The sequence below is a fragment of the Branchiostoma belcheri genome, unplaced genomic scaffold (assembly GCF_001625305.1).
Source record: "Branchiostoma belcheri isolate BF01 breed outbred unplaced genomic scaffold, Haploidv18h27 scaffold381, whole genome shotgun sequence".
In the NCBI taxonomy this organism is placed as follows: domain Eukaryota; kingdom Metazoa; phylum Chordata; class Leptocardii; order Amphioxiformes; family Branchiostomatidae; genus Branchiostoma; species Branchiostoma belcheri.
In genome coordinates, this window is record NW_017804000.1 from 35,024 (window position 1) to 47,218 (window position 12,195).

General features: G+C 43.7%; 1 protein-coding gene and 1 pseudogene across 1 annotated transcript in view; one reads left to right on the forward strand and one right to left on the reverse strand.

Moving 5' to 3' along the window:
• LOC109476624 overlaps positions 1 to 293 on the forward strand; it is a 2,446-nt gene extending 2,153 nt beyond the window's left edge. Inside the window, exon 3 of the mRNA XM_019777628.1 lies at positions 175 to 293. Within this exon, the coding sequence (XP_019633187.1) occupies positions 175 to 282 (108 nt within the window). The 3' untranslated portion in view covers positions 283 to 293. The remainder of the gene's footprint in view (positions 1 to 174) is intronic.
• A 1,086-nt stretch (positions 294 to 1,379) lies between these two features.
• LOC109476623 lies at positions 1,380 to 2,465 on the reverse strand (annotated as a pseudogene).
• Positions 2,466 to 12,195: the final 9,730 nt, after the last annotated feature.

A 12,195-nucleotide genomic window follows, 5' to 3' on the forward strand; every position in this document is an offset into this window, starting at 1 on the left:
AACCCACCCCCCAGTGAAACCACCTGAAACATTTGTCACAGCCAACACTATTGTCAGCCTCATCTTCAACATTATCTACACAGTCAGTCTTACAAATTCCACATAGGTAAATAGGCCCTGAAACTTTTGGTGCTTTCCTCTGTCGTCTAGCAGTCACTCTTCTTCTCTTTGCAGGTGGACCATCTTGGGCTGTGGACTCAGACTCTGGAGGGAGGACTGCAGGTGGTGGCACAGGTGGACCATCTTGGGCTGTGGACTCAGACTCTGGAGAGTGGACTGTAGAGTCATCAGTACCTGTATGAACAAAGGGAAAAGAGCCAGTCAAGAAAAAAATCCCCATAGACAGCAAAGTATTAAGTAAGGTTTTTAGCATGATTGTTTATAGACGTTTGAGAATTTTTACATGTCTGACATGGTGGCCCTGTATTCTTTACTTTTAGCATGCTTGTAAGTAAGTGTTAAGAATTGTACATTCTGACCTGGTGCCACTGTGTCTACACTTGGAGATACTGTGTCTTCATGCTGACTTCCTGATGTTTCAGTGGTACCTGTATAAAGGAAGGGAAAGAAGAAATGTGTACTCAGCTCTCCCATATGGATGTACATGGGCACATTATTTTTGCAATGTATGTACTACATATACATTATTAATATGTTTGTTCCATTTTTATGTAATCAATACTACCATACAATGTAATTATGAATGTAATATACTATGTAGTGGCGGTATACATTTCTATATTTCTACATTTTTATCTATTTCATTTCACTCCATGTCCTTGATCTTCCGTGCGTCGGTGTTTGCGTTCTTCCTGGGCTTGGTCCATTCTGCTGGTTTTGATGTACAGGACTTGTTTGTGACCCCGGTTGCCCATGCGTGGTCCATCTTGAACAGGACACCTGCAACATGGTTGCATGTGGATCCTAAACTGTAAAAAAAATATATTTTGAGTACTATTAAACATTTGTCCTGACTGAGTTTGGATTATATTATCAACTGAACATGAAAAAAATACAAGTGCCATTACAATATTCTGTAGGACTAATTGCAACAAGTATAGTATAGTACTAGTGCATATTTAAGTACTAGTGCCATTGTCCTAGCTGGAACTTAAAATGGTCCAGCATGCACTTGCAAATGAAAAAAAAAAGATTTCTAAAAGTGCTTGATTCAAATGTTTATTGATGTTTTCGCACTATATGCTATACAATACATGCTAGTTAGTTAGTCCACTACTTTGTAAGTCATTCAATTATTTGCCATGTAATAAAATGTCTATTGATGTTAATATACAATACATGCAGCTTATGTTGGCCTACTACTTTGTGAACTGTCTGATTATTTGCCCTATAAGAAAAAAATACATAATTTGTCAATATTACCCAGCAAAGCAGCTGCAGTACGCTGTCCGGATTTTCCCAGTTGATTTTTTGGAGTGCGACCCACACTCGGTGTGCCTCATCATTTTTTCTCTGTGATCTGCCACTGGTTGATTTTACAAAGCAAACATTTGAATTCTCATTTATTGGATGATACAAAACTTCATTGATGAAGCCAGAATCAAAGTACGAAAATGCTTTGCCATCCTTGTAATCCCCCATTAGCCTCTTCTACAGCTGTACCTCTCCATTAGCCACAAGGTACTCTGCCATGTCCCCATACATAGTTGGTGGCCAGTGCTGCATCCCTTCTTCCTCTTTCTTCCAGCCACTTTTCAGGTCAACAAAGGGGTCGGGGAGTTGTCTGCCATCCACAGTCAAAAGTGATCTGTAGTCTTCGCATCTAACAAAATAAACAGTATGGTGTCAATCGAAACCTGTCAATCATAGAGATCAAATCAATGTAGAGATGAGTTTGAAATATATCGTTGGTCCCTAAATGAAAGACCGTTCTGGTTCATTTCTAGACTATTCTGTATAAATATTTATTAGATGCAACAATGGATGCAAGTATAATTTATGTAGGTGAATTTGGAACTCGTTATAGGTCCCCTTCGTTACTACATTTTCTAGACAAGTAACCTTACATGTTCAAACAATGCCTAGAGTTCTATGTACAAAACAGTCGTAGTAAAATCGCCCATGCACACGATGAAGGGTGGTTATAAGGACTACACAAATACAGACATGGAAACCCTTATTTACACGTGGACATGTACAAAGAACAAGGAAAATCACCTCTTTTGTTGTTCTTCCTCGGGAGTCGGAACCAACGGATGGCGCATTACTGTGGCTGAAAAAGCTAGGGCCCTGAGTTCATGGACGCTACCCGTCACCGGAAGTCCCCTCGCTCGCAAAAAAGGCTGCAACTGGCGTTTTGGCCAAAGTTAAAAGTCATCCAGCGATGTTTCTGCATCTGGCGTGATTGGAACGCCAGCCATTGTTTACATCCGAAGTGACACTGAACCTTGACCCGGACCACAATGCATCGCGCGCGCACATGCGCAGTCGGAACTGCGAGGAGGCTTATTGTTGTAAACGTCTTGTACTATGTACTACACAATCGTTTTTAACTATTCACGACAAAACTTGCCAAGATGCCAAGGCTGGGCGCGGCTGACATCTGTGATGGATTATCTTGTTTACGTGCTGGCGGGGGGGAACTATGTACTTGCAAGAAAATTTCAAACCTCCTTGGTACTTGTCAATATTTTCGGCAAGCTTGGTCCAGATGATTACACAGCATACATACATACAAGATTTATACATTTTAAAATGTTATTTTTAAGAAGTACGAGAATGGTAGAGCTAATTTTCCACTTAAGCTTCAGATACTGCGTACCAGGCATTGAAATCAGTATTCTTTACTGAGAATTTCACTAGTTTGATTTCCGCACGTGTCGCCATGTTTGATTTTCCTTTGTCCGCCGCCCGTCCAACTTCCGACACCAATGTAACACAGAGAAAGAAGTAACTCGAAGGTTGACTCTGACCCCCGGGAATCGAACCCGTGTCAGCTCACAACCAGCGCACAAACCGATTCACCCAAAAGATCCAGGATCCCTTGGGCGGACAGTTAGTGACGCCTATATACTCGCTGTTACATAACCGCTGGCATTAATCTTTTCAAGAGCCATCCTGACCAAATTTAATGCCTTGTTTTCTGGTCGTTACCAACTTTCAAGAAAAGTTTAGTAATTTTTACTAATTTCTGTTCCTTATCTTTGTCTTTATTTTTCTACAGCGACACCTGATATGAGCACCAAACAACATTGATTAGCTGTGAGGACCATCCCATATAGCACACCAGCAGCCGTACACAGAAACGATCCATACAATATCAACGTTAAGCATTAATTCATATCAGCTTGCAACATCTGAGTTGTATGTAACTGATGACAGAAAAATATGTATTACTAATGGGCTAACGTGTCAGACTAGGGATGGCTCCTGGAATTCTGAAGGAACATCTTAAATTTTATTTGTGGCTGAATATCCAGCTAACTCATGGGTTGTTAGGGTTAGGTCTATTCTTAGAGCTGTCCAGCCTCTTGGAAACCCAGACATCGGGGACTGTGCCTTGGCTCAGTGGGGGCTCGTTCAGCTTAGAATTAGGCCACACCAATTTAATTTCTTGGTTAACGGATTCGCCGCTTCATTTTTTTCTGATTTGCAAATAAAAATAAAAATCCAGAATCAACTGCAAAATGCTCATATTGTGCCCTGAACAGTTGAAAACAGTCCTTTTCATCCTAGTTGTTACAGTTATTCCATCTTTCAATGCAATGGTATCATTAAAAGTTCAAAATTCATTGTTTAAATTTTTTAACCAGCCTGGTGTGTTGACTTCATGGCTCCTATCGTACCATTTTGGGCAATAATAGGATGCCTAGGCCTGTTTTTATTTTTATTTTTTTTTCCGCCTGCCTGCTCCATTATTTTTCTAGAAAAATCCGTTAACCAAGAAATTAAATTGGTGTGGCCTTAGATGAGCCTGTTGGATGTCACAGCCATTAATGATTGCTGGTTTTTTGCTCTAAGTCGCCAAAGTTTAACAACCTACACTATATGATTCGCCAACTGTAGTTGATTCTCAGGGTTGTGGTCTCCTAATGGTGAGTACAGGTACTGCAAGAACCACCACTACACACGAACCATTACCCTACTATTGTCTGCCCAGGTTTCCTGAGTACAGATTACATCTCTATTTCGAAAATTATTATAAAACTCTACATCACTAAACTTTTTACTAACGCTACCTTGGATGTTCCAAGTTAAAAAAAAAAAAAACTAGTGCAGAGTTTCCCCCATCAGTTCGAAACCAGATTTTGAAGGCTTTTAGGCTACAAGAAGTCAGCTATAAGTATAATGATGTAAAAAAAAATGTATGAGATTATTGTATCGCACAATACCTTGCATCCATGCACGAATAGCCGTACATAGTTAATTCATGACAAGGAAAAGATCAGGGCCTTGAGAAGACTTTTCCAAAGTGTTTCAGCTTCAGGCCAAGATACTTTGTAACACTGCATGTAGAAGGCGTTTTACAGCATTGTGATACCCGTTTTTAAACATGTTATGATGTCCGATTGTATAATAAATAAATACTAAATGCCACCGACACATAAACATTTTACAAACATCCTGTTCTGACGGGACTGGTTGTTTTTACCTGATGACGATGGACTTGACACCATTTTACCGACAGTCTCCTGGCAATTTCGGTGTGCAGTTTGTCTGATTTGAGGTCCAGTTCACGCTTGTATTTCGTGAACAGGTCAGACTGCCAGGGAATGGACCTAGTTTTGAAACCCCTACCCCCTCATTGTCTGATCTTGACTCTTCAGAGGACATACACTCTGACACAGCTGTTGTCATTGGTGCCCCGGGGAAGGATTTTCCTCCCCATCCGCCCTTTGTCCCTCTCCGATCCGGCACAACTTATTTGCTGACTTGAAGTGTATCAGCAGATTGCCGTTGGTCTCAGTCTCTAAGAAAGGCATGGTTACTTTTGTCGCCCGTTGAGACACACAATGGTAGCAAGGGTTATTATAGCACCCATCCGTCGTCGCATCAATTGCGACCGGTTCCCCCTCCCGGGCCTCTCAACCGCGCAGCTTCAATACCTCGCGAAGCTTCCCTCTGTTCTCCTCCAGGGAGGTCTCCAGGATCTTTTCCATGTTGTCACAGACCGAATTCACCAGCTTCTGCATGGTGGGGATGCTTGGCGTTCGTATGTCCATGCCGCTTATATTTTTAGCAGGGTCTTGGCTCCCGTTACCCCAGTGCCGACCTCAGAGCCACAGCAAACTTCACGTTCGTTTTTGCAGGCTTTGGCCCCCTGGTCCTACCAGGGAACCGCTCTGCCTCTTCGTATAGCTTCACTGGAGCAAACATGAAACCACAATTGGTACATGTTAAAGTCTCCTCGAACTTGTACTGGGTCTCGCCCATGTCGCCAGAGGCCGGCATGGCGCACTAAAGGCTGCAGTTGGAGTTTTTCTGGGAGTGCTGTGACAGGAAGTTATTAATCATTGTCATCAGGAGAGGAACATCGAACAATCTTTGTTCTCTTACCGTGTCTTCCATCTTGTGGCTGGTAGCTACCACTAGCTTATCTAAGGTGTAAGTCTACGGAACAGCGAAATTTGGCATATGAGATCCTAAACTAAATACAAATGTGATATGGTTCACTATTTGTCATCTGCCCACACTATATGTAGTATATCTGTAGTATGACTAGGACTGAAATTACGCTGGTGAGAAACCCTACATGTGTGAAGAGTGTGACGATGTCATGTGTCAACCCCTTCGCTGATGGCTCTTTCCCTTTGCCTCCGTACAGTTCAAACCGACAGCAGTATCCACTGCTCGAATCACACAACTGGTAGGCCTTTAATCCGTACTTGTCCGGATTGTAGGTGCGAAAGTGTACATTACCACAAAAAGGTACCATGCCCTCATCGATACAAATCTCCTTTCCCGGGGACCAGACATCACTGAATTGTTGGAGAATTGTAGGGTAAATATCAGCGAGCATGTGGAACGGATTGTAATTTGGATCATCACGAGGAAGATACGTGTCGTTATCGCAAAGGTGAAAGAACTTAAATATATATCTGGAGAAACGTATCTCTTGTTATTATACTATAGACGGGAAAAATCGCGTCTCCAGGACCTCGTCTGTGCTCCAGTAGTCGGCGAGGTCTTCAAGCTGTTGCATGTCTTCAAACTAAACAATAATCTACAATGCCTTATTGTCCGGAAACTCTTCGATGAGTTGCCATCACATATATCTCGCAAATACCTAAGTAGTAATATGTAAGCAGGAGAGGTCCTATAAATCCGGGTAGTGGTGCGGTGCTGTATTGATATGCAAATGCACCACCACCTATGCCTTGTCTTGTATATATAAAGACAAAGACACATCTATTACTTTATTGGATGGCAAATGAACGTAGATAAATAATATGTAATTACAGTTACACCAGTTCCTAGTGAATTCTTTCATCAGTTACAACTTTAGGTATATGTAGATGGACCTAGAGATGGCCCCATCATTGAAATAGAGTAATTTAGAGTCAAGAGTGTGACGATGTCATGTGTCAACCCTTTCGCTGATGGCTCTTTCCCTTTGCCTCCGTACAGTTTAAACCGACAGCAATATCCACTGCTCGAATCACACAACTGGTAGGCCTTTAATCCGTACTTGTCCGGATTGTAGGTACGAAAGTGCACATTACCACGGACTACAGGGACTCTTTCAGCTGGTTCCAATGAAAGCACGAATGCCCAGCTGCATGCTGCCCGCCTAACACAGAGATATACTGGAATTTTCAGTATACGAAACCCATGTAAGAAAGAGCTGAGTGGCCATGAACAAGTATCAGTGCATAAGCATGGCTTGAAGTATATTTCTTGCTTGCCTATACGATGCATTGTTCTGGATGGGAAGAGGTGTTGTTTCGTATCCGATGTTCATCGATTGGTTCCACATAAACGAAAGAACGACATTGTAAAGGTTTGTCGCGCACTCGGTCTACATTCTAGATATTCGAGGTTAAAGACAGAGTCCCATTGTTAAAGATCTTAACGGTAGTGATGGGTCTTCCAAATGACCACTCTCCGGCGACCTCAGTACAGAAAAGTAAGGACCAAAGAAATCCAAAAAATCCAACGAAATCAACGGAGCAGGACACACCAGTGTCCTGGTTCACGTCTGTTGAGGGAATCCACGTATAATGCACGTATGTTCATTTTTTTACCCAATTCATCTATACCTTGAAAATATTATAAGATTACTACCATTTCGTTTCACACAAAGAGTAACTATAACCCTCTTTTGGGAGTCTCCTTTGAGAGGTTCAGGTTGTTGGTAACCTTGTTGTGGTCGATTCCGACCCGTTTGGCCAGGTCTTCCGTCAGGCTACAGTAGATGTTCATGTGGACCTCTTTTGATTGGAGTACCTCTAGATCTGTTAATATCTCTTACAGGGCCTGCCTTGTATGGTTTCCACCCATCACCTCAAACCTGTACGAGCTTATCTTATTATATTTGAGACTTGCATGTGGCCATGGTGATGGTGGATTCCGCGCAGAGTTGTTTGCAGTAGCCAATTGTCCTGTAGAGGGTTCTCGTATCCTGCCTCTTGATGAAGAATCCGTATGATATCCGTATGAAGTAGCCGACCATACTACTAAATTGTAGTGTCCTCTCCAGGAACACTGCGTACCTACAGATGTTTTCGATCGTCCGCCGCGCGCTGAGTCAGGCTGGGAATGACTTTCCCGGCCTGGTCTGGCATGCAGGGTGGAAAACAATTAGCAACGCTCGTTAACTACGCTATATGACGCCATGGGATCGACTCAAGTCGTCAAAATCTAAAACTTTATTTTCTACGTAATATGAATAAATTTTTTCGACCCAATCAATTACCTCTCCCATCCAAACAAAACTGTAAAAGAAATGAATGAGATGCCTTTGTCCTTTCCCGTGGAGTAAAGTAACGAGTCCTATTTTTTCCTATCAGACAAATGTTGAAAAAGATCTCAAAACGCAACTTTTATGGCTTAACAGACGGGGCCATCTAGCTGCATGCCCACACAGTGATATGCAAATTCTCCAATTTTCAATGCATCCAAGGTGGGACGTTTCCATTATTAGCAGCCATATCGGATCACGACACTCAAAACGGCAAAGAAATATAAAAAAATCCAACGAAATCAACGGAGCAGGACACACAGGTGTCCCGGTCCACGTCTGGTGAGGGAATCCACGTTCTTTTTTTACCCAATTCATCTATACCTTGAAAATATGATGATTATAAGATCACTACCATTTCGTTTGACATAAAGAGTAACCATAACTCTCTATTGGGAGTCATTGTATGTCTCCTCCTTTTAGAGGTTCATGTTGTTGGTTACTTTATTATGGTCGATACCGATCCGTTTGACCAGGTCTTCTGCCAGGCTGCAGTAGATGTTCATGTGGACCTCTTTTGATTGGAGGACGTCTGGATCTGTCCAATATCTCTAACAGGGCCTGCCTTGTATGGTTTCTCCCCATGACCTCAAACCTATAAGAGCATATCTTATCATTATCTTTGAGACTTGCATTTTATGAATAATTGTTTTCGACCCAATCGATTACCTCTCCCATCCAAACAAAACTGAAAAGAAAGGAATAAGGCCCACTGGCTCACCGTCACGCTTTTTAGTGCCGGTTTCTTTCCCCCCATCGAGATAAGCAGTTTAGTCCCCCCCGAAGTTGTGGCGACCTGTTCTTGTTTAACTAAAGAACTGGGAGAAAGGAAGTCGACTATTTGTAAGGCCGTCTCACCTGTGTTTGTCGCCAAGTACACCAGCGGGTCCTGGTCCAGACGCAGCAAGGGTGAAGAGGCGTGTGGCGGTGTGGACGCTGCGACGGCCGTCCCCGGGAGGGTGGCTGCGGTGGGGCGCAGACGGCCGGTCTGTTCTCATACTTTTCACGTGTTTGAGGACTTGTCGGTAGGTTCCGATTCTTTTGTCCGCCATGAGTGCCATTACCAATGGTATCACTCTGCCATGGCACAGTCCGTGTGGGAATTGCTGGTACGGCCGGGGACAACTTCTGAACGTGCCGTCCATGTATAGCACCCTGCAGTGCCTCATCTGGCGATAGTTCCGGTTGGTGGCAAACACGACGATCCCCCATTCATTGCCTTGGTGGCTGACGTATTCGCGGCCATCCCAGGTCTCCGACGACTGGTCGGGGATCACCACGTTAGCTACATCATAGGGGATAGGAGGGGCAAGAGCAGCTCGGCGCCGTTCTAACTGCGTACGGACGATCTGGAAGTTTGGCACGTTTGACCCTTCTGAAACGGCATCCTCAAACACCTTCAATGTTGCATTTGCCTCTTGCAAAGTTCACGAACAAGTGCATTTTGCAGAAGTAGTTGCACATTCTGCACAGATCATCCTTTACATCATCACCCGGCGTGTCCCACTCATTTTTGGCAACAGAAAGGAGCTCTCTGCGCATCTCTTCCAGGTATCTATTAAACAGTGGGTTTGTTGCTCCTCGATCTGACATGGTTGAAGTAAATGACGTGATGATCTCTGCAGTTTTCTTGGCAATGTCCTCTCCCGGACCGCACAGTACCTCTGCCAACTCTCTGCAGGACTCGGAGAAGGCTGACAATATCCCATCAGCATCTCCAGACGGAACTTCCGGCATTGACATAGTTGATGTCTTGCCTGACGGTAAAGTGACATCAAACGTTAGATACTTCTTAAAAAACATCTTGGTGGAGACAGTACACTTGTCGCTGTCTCCGGAAATGATAGCTTCTGCTACCTGACGCTGCGCCAGGATCTTATCTCATTAGAAGCCTCGACATGAGTCCTTTGCTAGGCAGCCTGTCTACAGATTTATTGGCTAACTTCTGCAGTGCAGTACGAATGACACCATTAACGTTGTTCATCGAAACGCCAGATGTGAACAAGTCCATCACAACTTCTCGAATCTCGTCGTTGTATTGTCCATCCTGGAAACTTTTTACAGTGTTTGTCTCCGTGAGAATGTCTGTTTGGCTGTATCTCGTTTCCACAAAAAAGTAGTTTATAGTCGTCAAATATTACAAAAATCCCTTAATATTTGTCACTATGTTAACCTATGTTTGGTTAAAACATGGTCCATTGAAAAAGGTAGTCTTTGGGAGCGAAGTAAAAAATAGCTAATAATAAAAGTAGCTAATTTTTTTAACGCCTTTCCCCCCATTCCATACCATCTTTCGATTGTCTTCTCCAAGTAAGGTCAATTAGCTTCTCCATTATTAACCTTCTGGCAAAGCTACTGAACATGCAGAAATACAAACACATAAAACACTTACTTGTTCTGCTGGTTGCTGCTGGCCGGTGTGGCACAGGGGGAGGAACAGGTGGAATAATAGCAACATGCGGAACGATAGCGATAGGAGGATTAGCAGCGGGAGGATTTATAGCAAGAGGCGGATTGGCGGCGGGTTGTGGGTGTGGTGGCTGTGGGTGTGGTGGCTGTGGCTGTGGGTTTGCTGGCTGTGGCTGTGGTGGCTGTGGCTGTGCTGGCTGTGGCTGTGCTGGCTGTGGCTGTGCTGGCTGTGGCTGTGCTGGCTGTAGAACTGGCGGAGGTGGTATGATTGGTCCGAGGTTACCTGGGTGGATGGGTGGTGGGTTTCCGGGTATGGGAGGAAGATTGATGGGCGGAGGAGGAGGATGAAGAGGCGGAGGCAGATGGTGAGGATGAGCATGAGGATGAGCAGGAGGAGGATGAGCAGGAGGATGAGCAGGAGGAGGCTGGTTGAAGTTGAAGGCAGGAGGAGGAAAGCCAGCCGGCGCAGCAGCAGGAGGAGGTGGCGGCGGGATGTTCTGACGGACGAAGTTCTGCATCGGGGTGGGCTGAGGGGGATGTAAAAAAAATCCTCATCAATTAATAAGTGAATGAATGAATGAACTTCATTGCTCGACAGTTGTACATGACACTAACGCCAATAAACGTCTTTATGCATGCTTTGTCGATTTCCGTAAAGCTTTTGATACTGTTTGGTGTAAAAGACTGCAGTTTAAACTGCTCATGATCAGCTCAGGGATAGGTGGTAGATTCTACAGTAACAGTGTCACACCCTTGTGTCTCCTGAGCCAGTGCATGACAGGTCGCTCCACGATTAGCTTGTGCCGGGTAGTAGTAGAAGTTTTTCCAGACAGTTGTTGCCTGTCTTCCATTATTGTATTGCACTGAGTAGTATACTTAATTGTAAAAGCAATTAGCCTCCGGGCATGATTTTGCAATAAACTCTCTATTATATTATTTACTCACCAACATCGGGATAATAACGTGGGTGATCAACATCACGTAACGGCGCAAGGCCTGCAGCTCCTGTAAACATCAGACAAATATCTATTAGTAAGTATTCAACTATGTTATTTGTTGTATGTATGTTTTTCTCAAATGAACCCTGGAAGATAGCCTTTTGGCTAAAGTGTATCAAAATTTGAGGTGAGGTATCAAAATTTGTGGGCTCGTGTGGCGCAGTTGGTAAAGCGTTCGGCTCACACCCAAGATGTTGCGGGTTCGAATCCTGCCCATGTCACCGATCTTGTGCCCTTGGGAAAGACACTTTACAGGACTTTCCTCACTTCACTCAGGTGGAAATGAGTACCTAGCTTCAGTTGGGGACGTCCCTCGGATAGGACGTTAAATGGAAGTCCCGTGTTTGGGAGAGCCACACCCCACGCACGTTAAAGTTTTTAGTATGATCCACACAATATGGCAACCGTTTCTGAACAGTTTGATGGCAATGGTTTTGGAACAGTTTTTAGTATGATCCACACATTTTATGATCACACTTCCTAAATACTGAGTGGTGCAGGTAGAATTTGTCTGGTGCAGGCCATTTTCAGTGTTACCTGCAGCAGCACATGTATAATGCAGAATAGAAGGATTTCCAGCCCTGATTGTAATGTATGGCAAATTGACTGTGTAAATCATTCTTTATTTAGTGAACAAGAAATATACAAGAACTCCAGGTCATGCCAGCCAGTAATGACCGAGCATGCAGGACAGCATTAACAATGACGACGACTATGACACACACAGATTAGATTGATCAAACTTAGGCCACACCAATTTAATTTGTTGGTTATCGGATTTTTCCAGAAAAAATATGAAGCGACAGGGCGAAAAAAAAATAAAAACAGGTCTAGGCATCCCATTATGGGCTTAAATACTACGGAATG